The sequence below is a fragment of the Festucalex cinctus genome, chromosome 8, assembly GCF_051991245.1.
Source record: "Festucalex cinctus isolate MCC-2025b chromosome 8, RoL_Fcin_1.0, whole genome shotgun sequence".
Taxonomy (NCBI): domain Eukaryota; kingdom Metazoa; phylum Chordata; class Actinopteri; order Syngnathiformes; family Syngnathidae; genus Festucalex; species Festucalex cinctus.
Window position 1 is genome coordinate 12,156,907 of NC_135418.1, and position 27,768 is coordinate 12,184,674.

At 39.4% G+C, this 27,768-nt stretch overlaps 3 protein-coding genes and 1 non-coding gene across 5 annotated transcripts; 3 read left to right on the plus strand and 1 right to left on the minus strand.

Annotated features, from left to right (window-relative positions):
- Positions 1–1,371: 1,371 nt before the first annotated feature.
- Positions 1,372–4,039, plus strand: mustn1b (musculoskeletal, embryonic nuclear protein 1b). The gene is made up of 3 exons (XM_077530312.1): positions 1,372–1,457; positions 1,536–1,659; positions 3,532–4,039. The coding sequence occupies exons 1-3, from the start codon at positions 1,449–1,451 to the stop codon at positions 3,642–3,644; spliced, it is 246 nt and encodes an 81-aa protein (XP_077386438.1). The 5' UTR covers positions 1,372–1,448; the 3' UTR covers positions 3,645–4,039.
- Positions 2,491–2,562, minus strand: trnae-cuc (transfer RNA glutamic acid (anticodon CUC)). The gene has a single exon. It is a non-coding gene; the product is annotated as a tRNA-Glu (tRNA).
- Positions 4,040–4,781: 742 nt separating the features above from the next.
- On the plus strand, positions 4,782–13,551 carry LOC144023323 (inter-alpha-trypsin inhibitor heavy chain H3-like). The gene is made up of 22 exons (XM_077528626.1): positions 4,782–4,945; positions 5,079–5,108; positions 5,886–5,909; positions 6,172–6,326; positions 6,615–6,719; positions 6,790–6,952; positions 7,029–7,139; positions 7,482–7,610; positions 7,692–7,808; positions 7,931–8,099; positions 8,166–8,291; positions 8,372–8,553; positions 9,070–9,255; positions 9,390–9,529; positions 10,215–10,363; positions 10,621–10,647; positions 10,773–10,847; positions 10,953–11,066; positions 11,263–11,464; positions 12,778–12,950; positions 13,126–13,237; positions 13,315–13,551. Exons 1-22 carry the CDS (start codon positions 4,832–4,834, stop codon positions 13,451–13,453), a joined length of 2,742 nt encoding a protein of 913 aa, XP_077384752.1. The 5' UTR covers positions 4,782–4,831; the 3' UTR covers positions 13,454–13,551.
- Positions 13,552–13,791: 240 nt separating this feature from the next.
- On the plus strand, positions 13,792–26,504 carry LOC144023322 (inter-alpha-trypsin inhibitor heavy chain H3-like). Of its 2 annotated transcripts, XM_077528624.1 has the most exons (24): positions 13,792–14,131; positions 15,825–15,854; positions 16,630–16,653; positions 16,800–16,957; positions 17,023–17,127; positions 17,204–17,366; positions 17,440–17,550; positions 17,660–17,788; positions 17,894–18,010; positions 18,078–18,246; positions 19,380–19,505; positions 19,589–19,770; positions 19,852–20,040; positions 21,789–21,928; positions 22,102–22,262; positions 22,478–22,507; positions 22,582–22,620; positions 22,948–22,968; positions 23,054–23,095; positions 24,378–24,491; positions 24,557–24,758; positions 24,937–25,112; positions 25,223–25,334; positions 25,423–26,504. In XM_077528624.1, the coding sequence occupies exons 1-24, from the start codon at positions 13,916–13,918 to the stop codon at positions 25,550–25,552; spliced, it is 2,886 nt and encodes a 961-aa protein (XP_077384750.1). In that variant the 5' UTR covers positions 13,792–13,915; the 3' UTR covers positions 25,553–26,504. The 2 variants fall into 2 exon arrangements, with proteins under 2 accessions (XP_077384750.1, XP_077384751.1); XM_077528625.1 differs by lacking the exon at positions 15,825–15,854.
- The last annotated feature ends 1,264 nt before the right edge of the window (positions 26,505–27,768 follow it).

Sequence of the window (27,768 nt, forward strand, 5' to 3'; positions counted from 1 at the left end):
TTTTTCTCTGCTACGTGTCCTCATCTTCCTTTTTGAAATGAGCAGTCTTCGTTTGCAACAATGAAACATCTTGTCAAGCAAGGCTTGGTCGAATGCTGTATTTGAGGAAAGTGGGGAGTCAAACTCTTCCGACTTCATACCAGTGGTTGTAAAAAAAAATTAACATAGGCTCACATCACACAACGTGATTTGGAATGAGTGCGTTAACAAAACAACAATCATTCATTTATCAGAATCAGCCATCTTGGTTGTTTACATTTATCCAACGCTTTGCGGTCGGAACTGCGACAAACCATTGGGATAAATCCAACTTCCCACCTTCCTTGAATGCAATATAACCAAAAACAAAAGCTTTTTTTTTTTTTGCGCTTGAAGTCAGGCTTTTTTTCCCGCATTTTTTTTTATTTTTAGTTTTTATTAACAATCTGATGTTGCACTTACATCAAATCCACTGATCAGAACATCAGCAGTACATGTAACAATCAAAACAAACAAGTCGGGTTTTACATGAAAAGTGTCACTCAAATACAACAATTATTTTTTTTTAACAATAGACAGGATATTAATATATGATTTAAGCTCGATCAAAAAAACAAAACGAAAAAAAACAAGGATACGTGGAAAAGATTTACAAAATTTAGCCTTGTGTATATGGAATTTACCCAAAAGCAATATAAGATTCCAACGACAAAATCACTGTTTTACATCCTGTTAGGCTGCTACATCAGCACTTCCAAATATGGGCATCCTTTTGCGGTGCAATTTTTTCACACTTGGCGAGTGCAGTGTGAAAAGGGCATTAGACTGGTTGGGAAGTGCCTGCCTTGAGGCTATATCCAATTGAGGAATGTTTGCGAAGCAAGCTAATGTTGGTTTCTCGTCAGGGTTCATTCAAAACGTTGAAACGTTCTCTTAAGTGTTTGCCAATTGTTTTAGTATTGTTTGTTTCTTTTCAATGAAATTTTGAGACACACAAAAAAAAAACATTTGGCAAAGGTTTAGAGAATGTTCAGCAAACATTGCGACCTTAAATCAACATGTATTCACTACTTTTGCAAATGTTCGCCCCTGAGTGGGATTCAGGCTGTTTAGTGAAGCTGGCCTTAATTTTGACCCAGTATTGTCATACGAATTAATGCCATATAAAGCACATGATCTCAGCCACAGTGAGTCTTGCGAGATGGCGATGGAAGACCAGCTTTAGTTTGGCCTGTAAGATCATCGTACTGTACTCTACTGAAGACTCATTCCAGCTGCTCCATCCCTCACATCACACCTAATAATACACCCTGACAACAGGCACCAATGGCCAGGCTAGGGGGCCTGAGTCACTCACTGGGTCTGTAGCTGGACTATATATATATCACGTCAGGCTAGCAGGGGGTAACAGACACACCCCAGGCGTTAAGCAGACACTCAAACGAACCGACACAACAACTTGAAGCAACATGTCACAGGTAAAGTCATTTCAAATGGACTTTCAATCATTTGATATACACCACTGTTATTCCCATCTGCTCTTGTGTCCATCCTAGCCGGATGAAGTGAAAAAGAAGAAGCGTCCACCCATGAAGGAGGAGGACCTGAAAGGAGCCCGCAGCAAACTCGGCTTGAAGGGTGAAGTCAAGAGTAAGACTTATGAGGTCATGGCGGAATGTGGTAAGTCGCACGGGTTGTTCCTTTTTCTCACAATCGTCATTCAGATGGTGTCACACATTCACAAACGTAGTCTTTTTCCATTCCAACAATGTTTCCTTCTTAATTTTATGACCTCTAACCAGGAGGGGATTTTATCATCAGTTTGTGTTTGCTCATTTGTGCAACCTCCCTCCAGTGGCATGTGAAGTTCGGTAGTTGACCACCAACCACCCTCCCCTCCCGCCAACGCATTTTGACATATCAACACTGATTTACAGGATGGCTCAATATTATTCCATGTAGAAGCATATCGAACAATCTGTGCCCCAAACCATAATCCAGGGCTCATCAATCATATTTAGCCCGATCAAATACATTGGCGCTTTCACAGCGCTGTTGTTCATGTATGTTTAAATAATATATATATATATATATATATATATATATATATATATATATATATATATATTTTAACATTGTCTTTTCTTTTTTTTCCTTTTTTTATACAAAACTACTCACAGCAGACAAGAAATTATATATAGTACTGTATTTTTACAATAATAATAATAATAGTCGAAGGGCTGCTTGCTTCCATTACAACTCTGAAGTGCAGTTTATTTTAATTATTAGATTAATTTTCTATATACAACTGCAACATCTCCCCCGATGTAATTCTGGTAGGATTTGGTGAAATATCAGACAATACCCTAAACACAAAGTATTGTTGAAACAACTGTCTCCGTCAGTTTTTTTTTTTTTTTTTTTTAATGATGAATATTTTTGAAAAAGTTGGAGGGGGGAAGCGAATTACTCATTTTTATTATAAACAAAAAATAAATTTAAAAGATAATTTTCCCTGACCGGGAATCGAACCCGGGCCGCGGCGGTGAGAGCGCCGAATCCTAACCACTAGACCACCAGGGAGCGTCGAAAGCGGTGCTCTCAGTGGGACTTTTGTTTATATCACCTCGACTGGCCAGCGGCGTGCAATAAGTTATAGATTTGGGTAGGCAGATTCACAAATTGAGACGCACACGCCAATTACAAATTTGTGTGTCGGCATGCGAGTGTACAACGTATCATAGAGTAACCATATTTTCCTTAATAAAAATTTAAATAAAAGGGAAAAAAAAAATGACACTCAGTCCCACCTCGAGATACTTCGAGATGCCATACGTTCAAACTATTTTAACATATGCGTCCTCTGTATGGGTCGAAAATAAAACAAAAAAAATCACACTCCTTTGAAGTCTTAACATCTTTTTGCTATGCCATCTTTTTTTTTTTTTTTTTTTTTTTTTTTTTTTTTAATAATTTAGAGCGGGGTTCGTACGAATCGTACCCATTCTACATCTCTGGGCCACCGTCACAGCCAGCACGCGGTCTTCCAGTCACGGTAAACATGGCACAGTGCACTCTGCCTCCCATTTGCCGCGCAAAGAAACCCGTTTAAAAAAAAAAAAAAAAAAACTCCCGGAAAGGATGTGTGGATATCTCCCTATAAAACAGCCTAATTTCTCACAAAATCAAGCTAGCAATAGCATTGCCAATCATCATGTAAAGTGAAACAGTCAGCTAATCGAAGCACATCCATCTTTCCTTATGTACCATTTGTTTTAAAAAGTACGACTAATTCGCTGTCCCTTACTTTGCTGACAACACTGTCTTTCAGGAGGAAATTTTGCATCATTTGTGCCTGCAGGCCAGAAGACCGTAATGAGTCATTTGTAATTGAGCTATGAAAATCACCAAATGTTGTCACTTTCAAACCTATAGGTAGCGTAGGCTTTCTGAAATGAAAAATAAGCTTTGGGCAGGCACTGCCTACGTTTCCCGTCCTGACGTCTGAATTTGCTTCACATGTACCTGTTGCTTTTTTTTTTATTGTTTCAGAGCGGATGGGGAAAGTTGCACCATCAGTGTTCAGCAACGTCAGGACAGGAACAGAGACATCCCTGGCCAGGCCTCCTGCCAAAGCTCCGGGAGGCAGCGTGTTCAACAAGTAGCGCCATATTGCAGGAGTCATTTGTGAGAATCATCTGTGTTGTTAAGTCGTTGATTTTTGATGAATTTCCATGTATTTTTTAAATATTGCATCTCCCAGAATGGTAGGAGCAAGGCCAAACGAAGTCTGTGTTGACATGATGGCAAGTTTATTCAAACAGTTGTACTTTGCAATTTACACAGTGTCTCAACATTGGTGAATAAGCCAAATGTGCATGCATGACTCATATTGATGTGCTCCTAATCAATGCCTCGAAGTAACTAAGTAACTTTTTTCTGTTTATAGTTGTTTTTTTCCTGGTTTACTAAATAAAAAAAAAGTGACTTAAAAACTCATGTTTCCCCCTATTGGCTACAGTGTAATAAACAACACTCATTGGCTGTATATTGCCCTCAAGGACAGACTAGATTACTGTACTTACACTCACTCTGCCTATAATTATTTCCCTCTCCAATATTTTAGTTTTACAGCAAACAGTTTTTGTAATTGACAAAGTCCCTATAATATACATAAACTGTATAATACATAATCAAGTATGATTGGTGACTTGTGAGGGGGAAATTATCTATAGGACTATTTATTTATTTATTTATTGTTAGGAAAAACAAGCTAACTAGTAGTTACCTGCAAAGAATAACCAGATCCCTCTTAATTAATAATAAAAATAAAACTCCCACCCACTATGAGGAATTCTGGCAGTTTTTATTTGTTAAGCCAGTTAAATTGCACTGACTGTACAGTCGCAGCTAGAAAAAAATGAAGAGGAGCCTACTGCACTATTTGCTTGCTTGTGGAGCGAGGCTTTATTTCATGTATAATAGCTTGCAGCTTAGGTCACCACATTTTCCAAGTAATATGGTTTGCCCAACACTGTATATCAAACTATTTAACTTGCCTGACAAAACAAATGTGCTTGTACACCTTAAATTAAACACAGATACAGAAATGTGATTCACAAGAACTGCAACTCTTAAGATAGTCCTGTTTGCAAAAAGCAATTGGCAGTGGAATGGAGTAAACACACACCAGATAGCAGGTATATTATTTTTCCAGGCCCCAAAATGTCCACCTTCCGGCCTCCACCGCCATGACTGTAAGTTAGTTGGTCAACGCTGTGTCCCGCCCCTTGGCCAGAGCATTTATGTACCTCAGTGGTGAAGTAACCCAGTGTTCAGTTGAGCTTTGGTCATGTCTGGAGCTTTGACTGTTGGACTACTGCTGCTGTGGGGCAGCGCCTGCCTGTGGCTGCCCAGCCCGGCTCGGGGAGATTTGGTCATCCCTGGACCAGATGGAGCTGCCGAGGTAATATTCTGACTTATGGCATGTGAAACGGAGTTTTAGATGCAAGGTCGGAAGAATTTTTGTGCGGTAGTCATTTCAGGACTGTTTTCTGATTTCTATCCTCCATGTTTGTTTGCTGTGTTTGTTTTCACAGGAGGCAAGACGTCCTGCCAGGTCACTGCAGGTATTTGCCAGAAATTATTGCACAGTGCTACCTCTACTTAATAGTTTAACAAAGCTTGTAGTCAAGTTACTCCACCACATTTTCAGATACATTTTCAATAAACAAAAAATAGCACTATGTTATAAAATGTAAAAACCGAATAAAACAGAATGTAAAGAAAATAAACTAGTTTCAGCAGCTTTATATAGCGCATTGTTGTTTACATGAAATACATTTATTTGGAAGCACATTTAAGAACAAAGTACAGAAATAAAATATAGCTTACTAAAATTACTAAAAGCGCACACGCACATTAAAAAAAATAATTTGGGGAAAAAAATAATGCTTGAAAAGTTCTCAGTCATAAGCATGAGGGGAAAATAAGCATAGTCTTTAACCTAAACATATTTACACTTTGCTTCTGTTAAAAGATTATTCCAGTTGCATGCAGCATAACAGCTAGTTGATGCTTCACCATGTTTGCGTTGAACGCTGGGCACCTTCGTGCCTGAGACTGCAGACCTGAACCAAAACAATGACAAAAACCTGTTGGGATTGTGCTGCCAGATAAAATATTAGGGTATCTTCACATTTCCTGAAAAAATTCCAAATAAATCCAGCAAAGTTGTGGATGTTGAGCATATATCTAGTGGATGTTCTAAAAAAGTTTTGCAGAGACGAGTCACGACTTCCTGGCAACGTACGTAAGAGCTTCAGAGCTTCTAGTGGTTTATTTAGCAAAATGTGGATCATTGACTTGCTTATCATAATGTGTAATTGTCTGTTTCTTTCTTACAGAAAAGAAGTACGCAGGCTGTCATGGTGAGAAAAGGATTCTGCTTGGATTCATATATTCTATTGTAATAATGGACACTGATATTGATTGTCACTATTTATATTATGTATTTACCACCATGATCATTCCTAGCAGAATAGCTAAAACCAACAAGTGCATTTTCCTGAAATTCTCATGGAAATATTTGACAGCAGTCCTATCAACAGAAAAACGGTCATCAGTAGGAGGTTTCCCCTCATGATATTGATTGAATGCTCAAAAGTCTTTCGCAATGACTCTTCATCTCAGGTGGAGGTGCATAGTGTGAAGGTGGACTGTGCTGTGACGTCTCGTTTCGCTCACACCGTCATGACCTCAACGGCTTTAAATAAAGCCAACGTCTCGCAGGAAATCTTCTTTGAAGTGGAGCTTCCAAAAACTGCCTTCATCACTAACTTCAGCATGTAAGATCCCCATGATGATATTTTACAGCAGAGGTGTCAAACTTAGTGTAGTGGTTGCTCTCAAGATGCGGTGTATAACACTGAAACCACATTAATATTTAACTTAAAGCGTGTTTGCCGAAAATCAGTGTGCGTTACCCAACTTAGGTTTAAGGTCATGGTTCACAGGTTCAGTCGAGGAACACAAGACTTAAAGCTGCTTCTTTGTTGTGTAAACAGGAAGATATTTCATGTCCCCTCTGACCTTGAGTTTGACGCCGTTCAATTGTCTTTCTTCACTTTTCTCAGGGAAATTGATGGTCAAGTTTATGTCGGAGAAGTGAAGGAGAAAGAGCAAGCCAAGAAACAGTATGAGAAGGCAGTTTCTTCAGGACAGACTGCTGGGCTGGTCAAGTAAGTTGGCGAAGACAAATGAGACATTTCCTGTATATCTTCTCATGACTTCTTTTGTGCTCCTATCAAGAGCTTCTGGGAGGAAGATGGAAAAGTTTTCAGTGTCTGTCAACATTGCAGCAGAAAGTAACGTCACTTTCGTTTTGACCCACGAGGAGCTCCTTCAGAGGAAACTGGGCCAGTATGAGATTCTGACCCGAGTGAAACCGAAACAACTAGTCCAGGAGTTCCAGGTTGCATCTTCATTTAGCAATCTTGCAACTGGTACTGAATGAAGTTTAACATTTTTTTTGCATGTGTTTGAATCAGATTGTGACAAACATCTATGAACCTCAAGGCATTTCTTACGTGGAAACCCACAGTACATTCCTCTCCAACGAGCTGCTTCCGCTAGTGGAGAAAACTGTCACAGAGAAGAAGGTATAGTGCATCGTTTTTACTTTCTGGACCTGGATTTTCCAACCCTGATCTTGGGATCAACACTTGGCAGTGAGAGCTGGAAAGTAAACAATACAAAATAAACACATTGCACATTATCCTGGGTTAGTGTGCTTGGGCTTCCTTCCTAAACTCGAATTTAGATCATGCAACAATATATTTAATTTTGCTGTAATTTAGATTCACAAGTAGGGGTTTTTGTGTTTATCTGTGTTGTTTGGTTGGTCACTCACCACCCGTGATGTGATTAATTCTGAGAGTGACTCATTCTTCAAAGCATTCCATTTGCAAGTTGGTTGATGCTAGATTTGGTCTTACTTTCAGGCTCACATTGCCTTTTCACCAAGTCTGGATCAGCAGAGAAAATGTCCAGACTGTGATGGAACGCTGATCGATGGAGACTTTGTCATCACGTATGATGTGAATCGCGCAACCAGCCTTGGGGACATTCAGGTCATCTGTGAAATTCTTATGATGGGATTGCTTGGATTGTCACACTTGTCATTGGACTTACAGATTTTTTCCGCCCCTCAGATTGTCAACGGATACTTTGTGCACTTCTTTGCACCACCCGGCCTGCCAAGAGTGCCAACAAATGTTGTGTTTGTCATTGATAGAAGCGGCTCAATGTCCGGAAATAAAATGCACCAGGTCAGACTGTTGAATCATTTGTGTCAATGTGCATTAACACGTTCTAAACATGAGGTGTGAGTGGTGGAGCCCACAGGCTTGGAATGTCTGAAGTTATTGATGAGCAGATGCTTTCTTTCCAGACCCGAGAGGCAATGCAAGCCATCCTTCAAGATCTGAAAGAGGACGACTATTTTGCCATTGTCGAATTTAATGGTGAAATCAATTGTTGGAAGGAAACCATGACCAAAGCGACAAAGGAGAACGTGACTCAGGCCGTAGGATTTGTTAAGCAGTTGTATTCCCGAGGAGGTGAACAGAAGAAGCACAATTTTATAAATCTGCAAAGGCTTTTCTGATTCTCTGTTGTCTGTCTAGGCACTAACATAAATGATGCATTGTTAAGAGGTGTGAACATGCTGTTGAAAGACAAAGTAGAGAAGAGGATCCCAGAGAGAAGCATTGACATGATCCTTTTACTCACTGACGGAATGCCCGGTCCTGGTACGCATGCACTTGTTTGTGTCTTCATTTGGGTGCAATGTTCTGTTTCATAAAATAATGACATGCTTCATCTTGTAAAGGTGAGACCGATCCAAAAAAGATCCAGGAGAATATAGTCTCTGCGAATGGTGGAAACACAACTCTGTTCAGTCTTGGATTTGGAAATGATGTGGATTATGCCTTCTTGAATGTACTGAGTCAAGGAAACAAGGGGATGGCTCGTAGAATCTTTGAGGCCTCAGATGCGGCTCTTCAATTGAAGGTGCGGAATGCAGGCCTTGGATTGATTTTATGGTATTAGTATATGCAAAGCAAAGGGCCAATATTCTAAATGTGGTAACACAATATATAAATGTAGCATGGGAGAGCATCAACATCATTTTGTCCGGCTTTCAAATTGAATATCACCACATTGTACTGCAGCCAGTACAGACGTGTGTGTACTGTTTGTTGCAAATGTGTTTTTCATTCTGAAGAAAAGCACACCTCCATAAATCCATCTTGTATATCACATGCCCTTATTAGCGTCACGTGTTAGCTGGAGCATATCCCACCTGACTTGGAACTTGAGGTGACATACTAGTCCTTGGACTGGTCCCTGGACCAAATAAGACAATATTTGGAAAATAATAATGCATTATAATTACAGCTGCTTTCACCAGCACCATCTTTAAGGGTCAAACTACAGACATGAGCAGACACACATTAAAATCTTGATCATGTATTCATAGACATTGAATTGCCCATACAAACAAATGTCTGTCTGAATTCATTCCAGGGTTTCTATGACGAGGTGTCCAGCCCACTGCTTTCCGAAGTGGATTTACGTTACCCTGACAACGCAGTGGACTTCTTGACCACCAACCACTTTAGCCAGTTGTTTAATGGGTCTGAGATTGTGGTGGCTGGTCGGCTGGTGGACAATAACCTGGACAACTTCCTGGTGGAAGTGGTTGGCCAGGGGGTGAGACCTTATTTGACTTTTGTTGACCTTTCCACCAAACTGAGGATTTGGCTTCAGTCCGCTTTGTCCATATTCCATATCTAGATGTTGTCTGCAGCAGATATTGCTTCCTAAATTGTTTTCCTGCTCTATAGTTTGAGGAGAACTTCCAGGTGCAGGGCCAGACCAGCGCTCTGGATTGGGACACTATTTACCCAGACGAAAAGTACATCTTTGGGGGTTTCACAGAGCGTCTATGGGCTTACCTTACCATTCAGCAGCTACTGGAGAAGAGGTCAGTCAATTTGTTCTTCTGTTTTCTTTTTGTTGAAGGTGAAGACGTTCAGTGCTGTCCAGGTTTTGATTTCCTCCAGACAGGATGAAAGTGGCCTTGAGGAGAAAGTGTCTTTTTTGCTTAACAGGATATATAAAGTAAAGTAAAGATTGTCATTCACAAAGAAGTGAAAGGGAACACCATGCTTTCTTAAGATGGAAACCAGGGGCGGCAAATAGAATGAAAACAGCAGGGGCCCCAAAATGGAACCCTGTGGAACACCAGATGACAGTGGGGCAGAGTGGGACTCTGAGCACCTACGACTAACACAAGTCCTGCTTGCCAAATAAGATCTAAACTACTCTAGAACGCTAATACCCAACTGGTGCTGCAAAAAACAACCAACAGAATACTATGGTCCACTCTATCAAACACTGCAGTCACATCCAACAAAAAAAACGCCACACAGTCTCCAGTGTCATTTACCAGGAGGAAATGATTAAAAATTCCTAACAGTGCTGCCTCTGTTCTATGCAGCACCTTAAAACCTGTGTGGACAACCTCCATGACATGTCCAGCTGTGACTAGTCCATTTTGTACTCTGAACTCTCGCTTTAAGTCAGCTGGGATAGTGTCGAGCTCTTGCCGTAACCTTTTGAGAACAAGTGGCATAGAAAATGGATAATGTCTGCGTTTTTTCTTACAGCAAGAGTGGTAGCCAGGATGAGAAAGCCAAGGCCTTGGACATGTCCCTAAAATACAGTTTTGTCACGCCGCTCACATCCATGGTGGTCACCAAACCTGAGACTGAGGATGGACCAGACAGCCCGCTTATTGCTGATAAACTGACAGAGGGTAAGACATGAATCTTTTCTTGATGTTGTAGTGATCCGGTGGTGTGAAGTCCGTTGTGGGCATATTTTTCCTCAAAACAGATTTTCTTTTTCCCAGTTAAATTTAACTGGTTATATTTCCTTTTATAGTCCTAAAATATGTTGAAATCACGGAATGGGCTTGATTTAATTGCATCATAAAAGTGTCACAACCGTAACTGCACTTGAGCTTTTCCACAAGGATGCGTCAATTTATTTCCCCTCCTTTTTCTCTGACAGAGGAAAGACAACAGGAAGAGCGAAACAGTAAGACTTTTTTTTTTTTTTTTGTATTAACAAATTGCATACAAAATGTTTACTGAAAGTTGTATGTTTCGAGAAAGAATTAAAAATAACAGACCAATACTTTTTTTTTCTGGGATGTTGTACAGGAGGATATCATTACCATTCAGCCCCAGCCAGTCCTTACCCAGCGTATAGTGGCGCCTTTCCACCCTCATATTTTGGTAAGTATTCTCAATTTTGGATTCACATTATCTTTTGGCCTGCTGTACATTACTGCAAAATAAAATCACATTTATATGTATAACTTGATTTCTGTTTGTTTGCAGTGGATGGAGATCCCCATTTCATCATAGAGCTCCCAGACAGAGATGATGCCCTGTGCTTCAACATCAATGACAAACCAGGCACTATTTACAACCTGGTTAAAGACACAAAGTCAGGTCAGATCAAGTTCTCATCATTCCTAATGCAAAACGTTCAGATGAATTATTTTCCATGTTTTGTCATGAGGGGCAAAGGCCAAGATTCTTGACCTTCTCACTCACCTTAAACATGCCCTCATCATCATTCTTGTGCCACTCAACTATAGGCAGCAGTCTGACAATGGCAACTAACTGTTGTTTCTGCATTCATTAGGTATTTTGGTGAATGGCCAGATCATAGGAGACAAGCAAATTCCTCCTGATGGTAAAATCTACACCTACTTTTGGCGTTTTGGCATAATTCATAAGCATTTAGGGGTGAGAATGGAGGTGAGCACTAAAAACGTCTTAGTGCTCCAAGATGGCAATCGGGTCAGGTTGCAGTGGTCCAACACAACTTCCCTCAAAGGAGACAAGTGAGCGCTTGTTCGTTGTCTGTTGTCATCATCTGAATCACAACATGCAGTCATCGTGAAAATTTAGTGGAATAAGAAGCACAATGGTGTTATTTAATATAAGTGTCCCAACATTTTCATTTTCGCGCATGCTATACAAATATCGGAGACGTAGTGGCCATCGGGAATTTCAGCAGAACTCCCGTATGGCCTGTCCTTTCTCGGCTGAAATTGTTGTACCCCAGGGACGTTTTTCAAGGTTAACATATCCACTCAGTCACACTGAAAATATATGAAAAACCTTAAAAAAAAAAATTCAAAATCTAAACTATTTGTCAAACAGTACATCATCAGCTTGTTAAAGGGGCAGGATGCAAGATTCTGAGTTTTTGCACATTTGCGACCCCTCTGGCGAAACGTGGAATGGACCCCAGCGACGTGCACACGGCCAGGAGCGTGCGCGACTTTTCGGGCACGAGCAAACCTCCAACTTAATCGAACAAACGTAAACACGGAGCACAACACCTTTTTCATAGGCTTAATAATGTCTACAGCGGTAAGAAACGTATTAATCTTCAAGTTACTTTGTATGTGAAAGTCATTTTAAGTGACAAAAGCTTACGTAATTACAACCTACCAAACGTAAATAGTGCATCCCGTGAATCCGATGACATTGAGGATAGCAAGCTGTGGGTCCCGTTTCATCCCCAGTTTGGCTCTTAGCTCTCTCCACCTGACAAACGCTGCTCCTATATTTATCCGCGTCCTCCTGTGACGCTGGTCTGAAAGTTTTTTTTTTACTTCTCTTTTGTCTTCCGTGGAGTCTCCATAAGGGATTGAGACGTATCGGGTGCAGGTCTCTTTAAATCCAGTTTGAATTAGCTGTCCTGTCCGTGAAGATGCGTGAACAATCGCGAGAGCTAACAGGGACAATAGCGTGCACGCGCATGACGTCATGCTCAGAGCCACAGTTAAAGATTCTGGCCCGAACGCTCCATCATTTTTTCCTTTTACAGAAAAATAGGGGCAGCAGTCATTGTGCCACAGTCGTCCATTATACAATTCTTAAAACGTGCGGGTGAAAAATATGGTTATTTTAACACTCAAATTTGAGTCTAATCTTGCATCGTGCACCTTTAAATATATCAGGTTGGTGTGAAGGTTCACCATGTAAGCTCATTAAATGATAATGGGCAAAAAAAAAAAAGAAAAAAAGTCCACTCTATATAATGGGGAAGTTTCAAAGGGCGATACTGACTCATGATGACTGAGATGTTATCATCATCATGTCCCTTAATTCTCCCTACTTAACTCTTCTGTCCGTTTCTCCCTAGCATGGATATTCTCTTGACCAAGGACCGCAGCCTGACAGTAACTCTCAAAGATTCTGTCAAATTTGTGATCCTGCTACACAAAGTGTGGAAGAACCACCCGTACCACCGGGATTATTTGGGCTTCTACACACTGGACACCCACCTCCTGTCACCTTCTGTTCACGGTCTGCTAGGTATAACCACGCATGCACTCATCAAGTCAAGTCAATACAGTCGAACCTCCAAAATAGAACGCAAAAGGGTTGCGCGAGCAGGAATATGTGTAAAAACCTCAAATGTGATGAAGCAACAAAAGTTTCAGACTATAGAGTATTTTCAATGCTCTTACATTGTTGACTTATTTTCCAGGTCAGTTCTATCATGGGATTGAATACGAGGTCTCAAGTTTGCGTCCAGGAGAAGTCCCAGAAAAACCAGATGCAACCATGTACGTCAAGGGACAAGAGCTCAACGTGACCAGGTAAGACATCAGTGGTGTTCTTAAATAAGAGGTGTAGTTTCAGAATTTGTTCAATGCAACATGTTCTTGATCCACAGGGGCTGGCAAAGAGACTTCCGAAGAGATGTGAAGAATGGAGAAAATGTTCCCTGCTGGTTCATTCACAATAATGGGACGGGCATCATTGACGGAGATGCCTCGGATTACATTGTCTCTGGCATCTTTAAAACTGTTTAGAAACCAAACCTAATTATGTTTGTGCCTTGATCTATCATGACAAAACACTGATCTAAGCAGTTTTATACATGCGTGAAATAAAATACATTTTCAACAGATTTTTTTACGATATCATTCATATGTATAGAAGATGGAAAGCCTGGATGATCCCTTTTGTCTTTGGTCTCCTCCAATTCTCGCATAAAGCAAAACTGCACATCTGCACTCTTGTACTACGATCGCTCACCAAAGAAGCAAAAAGTGCTTCTGGTGACAGTTCATGTATTCCACAATGATGCCTTTGTTTTTTTGATGCAGCAAATCTATCCATCTGAATGGACAAGTCTAGATTTGACTTCAGGTTATAAAACCTTCCATGCATTCTTAATCTCATCCCACACATGCCAATTTCCGGGAAAACACACACTGACGGCCACTGACTCATGCTGTCAGAGTGGAAACAGAAGGTCCGCCTCCAGGAATATGCGTGGGCGGAGTAAAGTTCTGATGGGAAAACTTTCTTTTACATGCCTTGAATTCCCAGAGCGCTTGTTTTTAGCCATGCTTGAGGATCGGACTTTCCTCGCTGCGGGCATGCCTGTGTTCTGGAGAGTCCTACCGTGGGCTTGGGTCTGCTTTCTGCTTGCAGCTCAGGGGCAAGGAGCTCTGCTTGTTTCCCACAGAGATGCTCTTGTGAAGGTAATGCAGATATTTAGTGTGCATTATTGAAAACCCAATTTTGTTAAACTGTTTGCTGCATACCTTAAAGAAAACATGTCATGAATGTTGTCAGGGTGCTGGAGGGGAGAAAAGTTAGAAGTCACAATTGAGTCAGAACACATTAAAAGTTAGTGAGCTTGAAAACAAAACTTTAAAACTATTTAAAATATATATTTGTGGCTTCATTTTGGTGGTTTATTTGTTTGTAGTTTTTTTTTTTTTTCATTACCCCAACTAGCAGTTATGTAAGACTCAAAACAGAGGATGTTTGTTGTCATGTGTCCATTCAAATGTCTTAAAATAGCACAATAGATAATCATGAAATAGAAATAAAACAAGTCAGGCATATAAAAACACATCCAACTATGTTCAAATGAGCACAATGCAATTTGAAGATATGGTGAAGTTTAGTAGTGTACATTTTGTGTAATATTGAGTCATACTAATCAGACATTCTGAACGTGCAAATATGTTTATATTTCATAACTATCAATTTATTCATCCGTTGGCTATGTCAGGGATAGGCAACTGGTGGTGCGCGGGCCAAACACCCAAACTGTGAGTGGGACATTGATTAAGCTTTAAAAAAAAAAAAAAAAAAAAAAAAAGATTGTGGTGGGGAAATTATTGACATGTTTCCTTGACTTAAGCATTTTTTTATTCATGGTGGAAGGGCCTAAAACATTTTTATAAATCTTGTAAAAACAAACAAACATACTGTAGATAAACATCAAAAACATTTTTTATGGAATAAAAAAAAAAAAAAAACAGGGTTCATGAAAAATGATATTGGAGGTTTATCAGCATTTTCCCCCTTAAGATTTACAAAAAATGTTTTATTTCCCCCCCCCCCAATACAATTCAATGGACGTCAAATATAGACAAATGTGTCCTACTTTTTGCCATGCTATATTTTTAGTTTGTCAAATCACCATTCACCACCACCACTAGATGGCAGGTATCGCCTAGTTGAACTTAGACTGGGTCTGATACTGCCATATACTACAACGTCAGTTGGCCTAATAATTTAGGGATTTGGAGTGACATGCAGGACAAACATAGTGAATAATATTCAAATGTTGACTTTTCAATATTTTTGTTGTTGAAGGCTGGATCTTTTTAATGAGCATGAACTATAATAAGATACTGTGAAGTGTATTGGTACAATAAAAAAAATGATATATTCATAGATTTTGTCCATATTTCAAATGGTATTTTCTTTGGCCCCCTACTAGTGCTAATGAAAAATTGTGGTCCCCTCCATTTCAGTTGGCCATCCCTGGTCGATAGAATAATCAATGGGTCAATAGGGGCACATATAAATAGACCAATAGCCACTCACCTTCACATATATGTGCAATTTAGAGTCTTCAATTTACCTAAAATACTGTACATGGTTTATGAATATGGTGGAAGCCACAGTAATTGTATAAAAGCAGGCAGAAAAATAATCTAAAAATGTCTTTTAGTTGTGCAGCATTTACAGATAACAAGATTCATATGGATTTTATCAGATGGTCCAAAATGTTTAAACCAGAATATATTTTCTTAATTTCACTATTGTTCGAAAAAAAAAAAATCTGAATGTTGCATCAACATCACTGTTTTGTTTTGTTATTTTTAACATCATGTTACACTTTTCAGTAATGCAATCTTATTTTGTGTGTTGTAGGATAGAGCTGTGGGAACCAAGTCAATAATGGTATTATGTTTAAATTATTTACAGACAACTGTAATTTATATTATGTACACTAGGTTGCCAATAGTGAGCTGGATAATAATCATAATTGATAAATCAGGCTTCTTTCTGATGATTGTGTGGAATTGGTTGTAAAAGTGAGTGCGTTACTGTCAGGCTTACCTGTTTGACCTCTATTAACACGACACAAAAAGGAGCGAAGACAATCAGTTCAAGGCTCGTGAGGAGAGGAACTGACTAATACAATTCACTACTGCACTCTGAAGAATCCTCTCCTCACCCTCTCTTTTTATTTGGTTTCCACGCGGCCACGCCCCTAGTTACATGGGTGTTCCAACCCTAATAATGCAAATGCAAGGCATGGTTTGAACACAGTGTACTTGTTTGTCTATGTGTTGTGCATTTGAGTGGAAGATTGTTGAGTACATGTGTGGTCAAGTTTGCAATCATTTCTTAACAGAAAACAGGCGGCCTCAGCAGACTGGCTCTAACCATTCTGCTGCTTTAAATGTTCTGGTTCTTCAGCTTCTTGAGTCATTTTCTGCTAGGCTATGTGAATGTGAGTGTGGAGCAGAGCAAAGCATTCTTCATTGCAAGCAGAAGCAGTTCTTCATTGCAGCAAATGTATGATAACTTATTATTTACAATTATTCCTACAGTTACTTTGGCTCCAACCAGCAGAAGCACATTTGCAGAACAATATGATTCAGATGAGTAACAGTATATCTGGGAACAAAATATTCTTAATCTTTTTTCCCCTCTTTGTTGTGTCCAACAGAAAAGAAGCGCCAACTCTGAGAACGTAAGGAACACAAATCTGATTATTATGAATGATGTATAAAAGAAAAAAAAAGAAGAAAAAAAAAAGAATGTACAGTACAATACATTGAATATTTGTCAGCTAAACCATTTTTTCCTCTGCTGCTGCTATTGTGTTCATCCTGTCAGATGGCGGAGGTGCACACTTTCACAGTTGACTGTGCTGTGACGTCTCGTTTCGCTCACACCGTCATGACCTCCAAGGCTGTGAACAAAGCAAACGTCTCGCAGGAAATCACCTTCCAAGTGGAGCTGCCCAAGATGGCGTTCATCACCAACTTCACCATGTAAGTTAAAAATGCAAACTGTATGCCACAAAACACATTTTCCAAACTCCATATGTGCCTTTCAGGGAAATTGAAAGTAAAGTTTATGCTGGAGAGGTGAAGGGGAAAGAGAAAGCAAAAAAGGAATATGAGAAGGCGGTTTCTTCAGGAAAGACTGCTGGACTGGTCAAGTAAGTTGGATTGAGGGCACAGGATGTCACACATTACACTTTAATGAAGCCGTAGCCTACCCACAAATCATTTCAGGGCATCTGGAAGACAGATGGAGCAGTTTTCAGTGTCTGTCAACATTGCAGCCGAAAGTAGCGTCATTTTCGTTTTGACCTATGAGGAGCTGCTTCAGAGGAAACTGGGCCAGTATGAGATTCTTACCCGAGTGAAACCCAAACAACCGGTTCAAGACTTTCAGGTTGATGTTTTTGTGTTTTCATAATGAAATAATGCATTTACTTCTAAAAGTGATCTTTTGTGTCTGTGTGTAGATCACAGTTCGCATCTTTGAGCCTCAGGGCCTCACTTCAGTGGATGCTACAGCAACATTTCTCACTAATCAGCTGCTCCCCCTGGTGGAGAAAACTATCACAGACACAAAGGTAAAGCTTTCCAGTGGAATTTATAAAGCTGAGCTCAATCATCACAAAACACAGCCAGAGCAATTCCTTAGACAGTGTGAACCTATTCATGTGCATGTCGACATTTCAGGCCCTCATCACTTTCTCACCAACAATGGAACAACAGAGGACATGTCTGTCATGTGCGGGCACTCAAATTGAAGGAGATTTTATTGTCAAGTATGATGTCAAACGAGAAGAAAGTCTTGGGGAAGTCCAGGTAAGCTTTGATACTTTCAACTGTACCAGTGTGTGTTAAAATGACACCTGCTATTTCTACTTTCAAAATAATACCTGTGTCATGTCTGTGTATATTTTCCCTCAGATGGTAAACGGCTACTTTGTGCACTTCTTCTCTCCACCTGACTTACCCACAGTCCCCAAAAATGTGATATTTGTGGTTGACAGGAGTGGCTCAATGAGCGGAAAAAAGATCAAACAGGTAAATCCTGTACGTCTTTCTGCTTGTATATATCTTCACATGTAATCTTTTGTGTAAACTTCTGCAGACCCGGGACGCCTTGGCAGCCATTCTGAAGGATCTCCATGAGGACGACCACTTTGGTCTCATCCTGTTTGATTCTGAGATTGTCACCTGGAAGAGCTCTGTCATGAAAGCAACAAAAAAGAATGTGACAGACGCCATTACCTACATCAGGAAACTGAAGGAGAGGGGAGGTTAGAGGAGCGAGACCAAGATTAGCATCGTTTGTTTCTTTCCATGAGCACTTTGCTTAACACTAATCTACTGTATATTGGTCATTCCAGAATTGGAGGGAAATTATTGAGGCACCAACATTTTTTATTTATTTTGACTTTTGTGCCCTGTTATTGTCAGGCACCTGAAAAACAAGGTGCTTGCGTCGGGCCTAAACGTCCCTCCAAAATTGTCACTTTTTAAGAGATGACAAAAACTACATATTTGCTCAACCAACCAAAGAGAGCAAACCATTTTCAACCCTTTAAATTGGTCAGTAGATCGTAAAAATGACACCCACACGTGGACTGACCTAAAGTATAGATTTTTGAAAAAATATTAAATTTACCTTATTTATGAGGGTTCGGCCTGACACCAGCAATAATTCTTTACAAATAAATAGAGGTTCATTTAATTTGAATGGGTATGGCGCTACTCATACAGTAACTGGGTTGTAAGTAACAATGTTGTAAATCAATGGTAAGGTTAGAGTATTTACTCAAGTCAGTGTACATGCTAACTGTGTTAGCTGCTATGCTAATTGGTCACGAACAAACAAAATACTTCAGTATTAATATGTGCTTTCATGATAAGATGAGTAACAGCAAGGTTGTGTTGTTTTAGTGTCACACTTCATTACTGATGAAAACATGAAAAACAAGTGAAAAATAGGGGAGAGAATTTGGTCAAAGCAATTCACTCGAGGATGTCATTTCTCTAGTCATGTATCTCTCTTTTTTTTCTTCTCTTCCTGTGGATGGTTAAAAACGTTTTAGTACCAGGGTTGCATGTATTTTAAGAGAAACAACTTCAAAGCTTAATCACTACTATTTAAGATGTGTGTGATAAAATAACTGATAAATAACTTAAATCATCTGTTATAGCTGTAAGGTGGTCATGAAAGGGACGGACGAGAGGGAAAAAATAAGCTATTTTATGGAGTGTTCAAGAGTAATTTGGGGTTCAAAATCATATTTCGGAATCATACCACGGCTATAGTTACATATGAAATGAGTTATATATTACAAGATTTATCTCAGGGTACATTTTCACCAACTGCATTGTAGTCACATGATGTCATCTTTAATCTGCTCATCCTCTATTTGTCTTTCAGCTACTGATATCAACGATGCCCTTTTGGAAGCAGTGACATTGTTAAAGAAGGAAAGAGAATATAAACGGCTTCCCGAGAGGAGTGTGGATATGATTATACTGTTGACTGATGGGATGCCAAACCACGGTGAGCCTCATCTCAAAACAATACAACTTCATGTAATTGGGATAAAGTGACCGCATACTCACACAGCTTCTTAACTCAAACAGGCGTGTCCAACCTTCAGACAATCCAGGAGAATGTACGCCAGGCTATTGACGGAAACATGTCTCTTTTTTGTCTTGGGTTTGGAAATGATGTGGATTACTCCTTTCTGGATGTGATGAGCAAACAAAATAAAGGGCTTGCCCGCCGGATCTTCGAGGCCTCAGATGCAGCTCTTCAACTCCAAGTAGAGTATAAGATAAATAGTTAAACTCAAAACATAAAAAACACAGTATAGTACATGGCTTTGATTCCCCCCCTCCGCCAGGGTTTCTATGAAGAAGTGTCCAGTCCACTTCTCTTGGAGGTGAATCTGCAGTATCCAGGCAATACTGTAGACTTCCTGACCAAAAATCACCACAGCCATTTGTTCAACGGCTCCGAGATTGTGGTGGCTGGTCGGCTAGATGACAGAAATGAGCTTGATAACTTCCTCGTGGAGGTGGTTGCCCAGGGGGTGAGTGAAAATGAATTATGTATAAAATACTGTACAAAGGTGTATTAAAAACTCAATTAGTCCAGCTGTTGAATGGACTAAATTACAGTTGTTCCAACTGGTATGGCCAAAATTACAAAACTAAAAACAAATGACATTGAACACTTTTACCAACTCCAAAACTATCATTGATGTAATGTTTTGGGCAGATGACTAACATTAAAGGTGCTGCAGCTGTTCAAAATGGGCAAAGCTAAATTAGCCATAAACTACTATGCTGATATCAAATGTCACTTCATGGATCTCATCCTTTCCTCTTTTGTAATATTGATGAAGTGTTCCATATTTTGGAATTGAATCTTTAACTGTTCTCATCCACCATATATCATTGCCCTTTGAAGCAATTTTGATATTATTAAGATTGTATTTTTTCATTCATATACATAATGCAAGTGGATAAAAGAAAAATTCGGATGTTAGGAATTTAGAAGGTTGGTTGATTATAGGGTTGAACGTCTCTCTACTCTGATATGACGTTAACTCATTATAGCGCAGTTGCTTCCTTTCAATATTCGCAAAATAATAAATGGAAAGGGGATAAAGTCGCATGTTCGTTTTGCACATTTTCACTAAATTCACATAAAAATTTGGCAACATTTGGATGGAAACCCCTTAGAACAGGCAGCGCTGTTATGCAGGTACAGTATGTGAACTCTGATGGGCCGCAAGAAGAAATGATCAAATTTTGGTAGTAGGCTGATACAGACATTTACAGCATGTATTTATTTCATTATAATGCTTATATAAGGGTTTTAATTTTTTGTGGCTCCAGAGAGATTTGTTTTTTGTTTTTTTTTGGTTCAGTATGGCTCTTTCAACATTTTGGGTTGACGACCCCTGATCTAGTGGTTGAAATGTTAAATTACAGGTTTCCAATAAATATACACAACATAAAAGTTAGGGTCAGGTGGCCCTCAATATTTGGAAATAAAGATGTTACGATGTAATAATGATGTTCACCACTAGATGGCAGACATTTCTTTAACAGTGGTGTCAAACTGAATCCCTCGAGGGCCGCAGCCCTACAGGTTTTCGAGGCCTCCCATTTTCAATACAGCTGATTCATATTTAAGCTCATCAGCAAGCTCTGCAGGAGCCTGATAATTATCCTGATCCTTGAATCAGGTGCGTTGGAGTAGAGAAGCCTCGAAAACATGCAGTGCTCTGGCCCTCGAGGACCGGATCTTGACACGTGCTTTAGAATGTCACCACCCCCAAGACTGTACTTCTCCTCCAGAGAAGAAGAAGGCAAGCAACCAGGACCAAATAAGTTCAAATAATGTCTTTCGGGTCACGGGTGAAATAGGCGGCAGATGAAATTTAAACACAAACATTATCTATCTAGTTTGCTGAGAGAAGCTACCTGCCTACCATAATGATTTCAGCCTAAGTGGCAATGGGGACACCTATTTCAAATGTACACAACAGCATTTTCCCCCCACAAGAACCGTAGACAGTTTTTTTTAAATGCTCTTCAATGGCATACATATACCTGATACAGAGGAAATTGAACTTTACTGCCCTATACTGTATAGCAACTAATTTTGTATCAATCCAAATAATTTCATTTCACAAAGTAAATGGCAATGTCAAGTGTCAGATTGTCCGTACTACTTGCTTAAAATGTGTTTCATTTGCAGGTAATATTTTTATCCTCGGTTTATATGCTGCCAATAAAAACGGATTTGTTTCTTTTTCTCCTCGTACAGCCAGAGGCAGATTTCAAAGTGCAGGGGAAGGCCAAAGTGGCAGACTGGGATGGGATCTATCCGGAAGACAAGTATATCTTTGGGGACTTCACAGAGCGTCTGTGGGCTTACCTTACCATTCAGCAGCTACTGGAGAAGAGGTTTGCTCATTTGGAATGCTTCTCTCAGATTTATCTGTACCACTATTTAATTGACCTTTCTCCCAAAGCAAACACAGACTTGAGATAAGAACCGTGTTAAAAGTGTTATGGAGAAGCAAGTTTTCGTCTGCTTCTGATGAAATACTTTACTTAGCTGCCAACTTTTCTCCCAGTCGCATTGGTAGTCAACAGGAAAAGGACAACTTCACCGCCAAGGCCTTGGACATGTCGCTACGCTACAACTTTGTCACCCCACTCACATCCATGGTGGTCACCAAGCCTGAAAGTGAGGACGGAGCAGACAGCCCCCTCATCGCTGATAAGCTGACAGAGGGTAAAAGACACACGTGGGTTTTCGGAATTGGCAATCCAATGTTAGCAGATTCACTCAGTGTATTCCACTTTCCTTCCACATTCCAATCCCCATCAAAAAATATTGTAGATTTTAAGGCACAGTTTACACAACACTATTTGAAACTGAAAAGGTCAGAAACTGATATGATATACAGTATTTTGTATAAATGTGTTTTTGTTTTGTTTGTTTAAAAGATCAACGACAAAGAGCAGAGAGGCAAAGAGGTATGATTTTTCGAAATCATTAACATTATGGCAACATTATTTTCTTATGTATGATATGATATTCCTTGTCTTAGGCTCTTCGGCCCTCGCAGGTCCAGGCCATCAATCAAATCGTAAAGTCATTCTCATTCTTACTACCGTACTCATTTACATGAATCTATCAAGGTTTTTATTTTGCACAATACTCATATGATATGTAATGTATTGTATATGAACTATTCATGATATTATTTGATAATATATATTGAGAATATATTTTGATGTTTTTTGTAGACTTAATTTTTTGCAAAATATGTCATGTCATAATAAGAATTAAACAGGGAAATTTGCCTTTGCTCTCAGGTTTCGGTTGTGAATGCCAGCATTATAGACCATGAAAGATTTGTCGTGCAACTCAAATGAATCTGAATTGGTTTATTTGTGTTTTGTTTGTCAAACAGATCAACAAGCGAGACCCCGTGGTACGGAAGTCACTTTTGTCTTCATTATAGATTGCATTTTTCGTCTCTACTACTTTAAACACAGTATTCGAATAATTTGTTTCAGGTTCCTCTGCCCATGCTGCACGTCCACGGCAACAATCAAATGGTAGTTTTACTATTACTTTCTTTGCTGCATCAATCTATTATGATTCTAAATTGATTTTGGTTTTACAGAGGATTCGGGCGTCCAAAAAAAAAAAAAAAAAGTGTAATTATTTGGAATACAAGTACCTGAGTTCCAGTCATGTCATAGTCAATGTTCTAATCAAATTAAAAGATCTTTGTGTTGAAAAACAGAAAAACAAAAAAAAAAAAAAAAAAATGAACATGACATGACTCAGGAGACATGACATCAGTAACAACAGAAAGTGTGATCTGACCAGATTAAACCAGGGAACTTATGCTGTATTCGAGGAGGGGTCGGAAGGCGGACTTTTCCGACTTCAAACTATGGGAACGCCCCCTTGAACTCGGAAATCCCACTTGCAAAGTCGGGGGGGGGGTAGTACCCCGACTTCACCGACTGACAATGTGACGCCACTCTACAATGGCGACCCCTTTAGAATCACAGACCGTGAATGGTAAACATGGTACTCAAGTGTAAAACTAGATAGTTTTCTTCATTCATAAATATTTGACATAACTCATCATAACACAGCATACGTGACAGTATGCCGCCATCTCCCTGCATGGAATTACTGAACTGTATGAAATGCTTATGAAATAAAATGAAAACAATAAATGAAGCAAAATTGCAAGTAGGCAAGTTCGCTGGAGGTCAAAAGGAGTTTTGAGGACAAAAATAAAAAACAATTTATCATTATCCGCCGTTTTGGTTGTTGACTTTCACCTCGAACGCTTTCAGGTTGGAACTGGGAAAAACCAACTCTGATAAATCCGACTTCCGACCATCCTCGAATGCAGCATAAATTCAAGCAAACTAAATGAGACAATGAGAAACATCTGGACAAGACGCTTTGTGTCAACCAATCAGGGGTCATTGATTGGTTGACACAAAGGACTGGGCTAATGAAAACAATTTGAAACAAAAACTTGAAGACAAGAAAAAAAAAGGGCACAGGGACAACATGAAAAAACATTAAAAAGTAAATAAAACTGCAGATTTTCTTTAATCTGAACTGTACCTGCATAGAAGAATCAGCAGTGGTTAATGTGTTGTGATTTTCTGTTTTTACCCTGGAAAAAAGTACCTCGCTAAAATTTTAGATGATCGCTAATTGACTGATAATGTCATTTTTTTTGGGGGGGGGAACCCCCATGTATCATATATGTGAAATAATGAATACAGAATGCTTGCGCAAAGTTAAGGAATTCATTATGATTTTTTTTTAATTTTTTTTTTAACATATCTCATTGTACTTTTACAGTGGATGGAGATCCACATTTCATGATAGAAGTCCCAGACAGAGAAGATGCCCTGTGTTTCAACATCAATGACAAACAAGGGACTATTTTCAATCTAGTCCGGGACCCCAAATCAGGTCACATCCTCGCATACATCAAATGAGAAAAACACAGACACTAAAATAATCCTTTTTACCTTCAGGTTTTGTTGTGAATGGCGAGATTATCGGCAAAAAGAAGTTTGTCCCGGATCAAAAAATGAACACCTACTTTGGCCGTCTTGGAATCAGCCACAAGGCTCTGGAAGTAAAACTAGAGGTGAACACCCAGGATATCTTGCTGTTTCATGGGGGGAAACAGGTGAAGATGCAGTGGACGGATTCTGCCTCTCTCAAAGACAGCAAGTGAGTCAAAGTGTTGGGTAACTGGATTTGTGCTGAAATTCGCAAAAAAAACAAACAAATGTTATACCGTAAAAATCCTGTGAATAGCATGCACCTGTGTTATCATACAACTTTCTCTGTACTTATGTAATACAGTAAAATTACAAATCATATTATAATATTTTGCTTCCTCGTTCAGTATGGACCTTCAGCTGACAAAGAACTGTTGCCTCACAGTCACACTGAGGCACTCAGTCAAATTTATGGTCATCAGACATACCAAGATTTGGAAAAGACGACACGATCAGCAGAACTATTTGGGGTTTTACACTCTGGACAGCCACCATTTGTCCAAGTCAGTTCATGGATTGCTAGGTAGGAACCATGGAATCAGAGTAGACCTTTTATTTTCCTTCTGCATAAAATCACTACAAAACTTATTTTCATGTTTAAATAAAACACAGCTATGTTGTTTGAACCTGCAGGTCAGTTCTACCATGGTGTTAATTTTGAAGTGGCAGATCTAAAATTGGGGAATATGCAGCAGAAAGTGGATGCTATCATGTATGTGAAGGGACAGACACTCAATGTGACCAGGTATGCTGAGCTTATAAAGCTAAACACTTGCAACACCCACGTTAGAGTATTTATGCATAAAGTGACCTTGGTTTTCTCGCTTGTGCAGACACTGGCAGAAGGATTTCAGCAACGATGTGATCAACGGGGACAATATTCCCTGCTGGTTTGTCGACAATGATGGAGCTGGTCTCATTGATGGGAGTCCGACTGATTACAGAATGTCGAACCTCTTTTAAATCTTTTTTTTATTTTTTTATTTAATATATACAGAAGGTATTTGTAAGTTCCGAGACCCACAAACTATATCATAGTGTGGAAGGTTACAGTTATTATTACATACATACATATTTGATTTATTTTCAAAGGTAACATGAGGCTCAAAGGTAACATGAGGGACATGAATTACTGAGAAGGGAGAAGATGAGCACAAAAAGGTTTTCAATTTTTGCTTTAGGTGAGACACTGGTATTATTTGAGCACTAATATATGTGAAAACATTCAGGGTATAAGGAAATCCTTACTTGGTGGAGCTAAAAACAACAACAACACTATTCATTCTAAAATTGTATATTAGATTTGCGTTGAAAGTAACTTGAAGCTGAAACGACCAAAGGGAGATGTGAACGTGAATAATCTTAAACTACGACAGTGTTTCTCATTTTCGGTCCTCAGGTCCCCCCTAGCCAGCCTGTTTTCCATGTCTCCCAATTGCAACGCAGGTGAGGATCGTTATCAGGCTTCTCCAGAGCTGGCTGATTAGCTGTCATTGGAATCAGCTGCATTGGGAATTGGGAGACATGGAAAACAGGCTGGCTAGGGGGGCCTGAGGACCGGAATTGAGAAACACTGAACTACGGTTGGTTATTTTTGCTGTCAAAATAGTATACCCCAAAATTGCTGTCATGAAAGGAGCGACACATTTAATTCTAATAAATGATGTACATTCGGGCCGACTCCAAGCTGAATAGAACTGTGAAGAAGAAGAAATAAAAAATGGTAACCCGAATTGTGTGCGCGATGGTGTGCATATGTGAAAGTCAGAGAGCGAGAGAGAGAGCGAGAGAGCGATTGAGAGAGACAAACGGATAAAGAACTATTTTATTTTATCAACATATATCAATGTTTATCTGTATGATGACTGTTTGATATTACATGTGAAAATAAATAAAAATCCTATTTTAACAAGTACTTTTGCTACAAGTGCTTTCCAAGTATTTCAATGTAATTAGATATTAGATATGGTTCTGGCTTCCTTCAGTATGCACACAAAGGCTAGATTAATTACATTAATTACATTAGATTAATTACATTTTCAGTGTTTGTGGGGGCTGGATGGTTTAACTTTAATACAATTGTATTTAATGTATGGATCAAATATTTTTGATAAATTAATTCATCTGCGTAATAATAGAAATTTAATTTGTGTACAACACGAAATGGGAAAAGCTGACAATAGTTTGTCCAAATCAGTTGCCATACTGTCTGCTCCATTCAGAACGTTTTTCAGCAACTCGAGCAAACATAAACATAAGCTACAGTACAAGGAAAGTATGTAAATAAAAACCGAGGAACTTCAATTGTCCTTTTCAAAAGCAAATTACTGTATAAAGCACGCCGACTGTTAGCAACTTGGAAGGTAAAGGGGGAATGCCACATGCTAGATAGACCTCCGTTTACATCCATTTCTGAATTGCTTGTTCCTCACAAGGGTCGCGGGGGGTGCTGGAGCCTATTTCAACTGGCTATGGATACCCTGAACTGGTTGCCAGCCAATCGCAGGGCACACGGAGACGAACAACCATCCCCCCCCCCCCCCCCCCCCCCCCCCACACACACACACACACACACAAGTCCTCCGTTTACATTTAGCATGCTAATGGAACGTTAGTGATCATTTTATTTAGGTTCGATTTTCTCCCATGAATGCTGGAAAGCATCTGACATGTCAGCAAATCTTTCTGCGTTATATGTGCCAGTAACATTAGAAGAAGTAGTTTCAAGGTGAAGAACAGCTCGCAATGATTGAGCTGCCTACGTCATCACGCAGAACACGAACGTACGCCAGTTACCGCTGTACTTGTTTTTTTTCAATGGATTGCTTTATTTTCTGGCTTAATTAAGTCAAGTTCAACGATAGGAAGACATGTCTAAGGCAAGCTGCACAATAAACAGCATGACTGATGAGTACGATGTATTTTATTGTGTGTGGGGGTTCATGTTTTTGACATGTTATTGAAAAATTTAGTCTGAAATACTTCAGGTGATGCATAAGCAGTGTTGGGGGTAGCATGTTTCAAAAGTAATGTGTTACAGTAATACATGAGTATTTAATTATGAGTTATTCCTAATTTTTTTTTTTCAGTACTTGTATAATGGTTGAAGTCTATCTGTAGTTTTGTGTTTCGCCAGTAGGTGGAGCTGTTTCAGTAATTGTAATTGAAAAGTTAATATG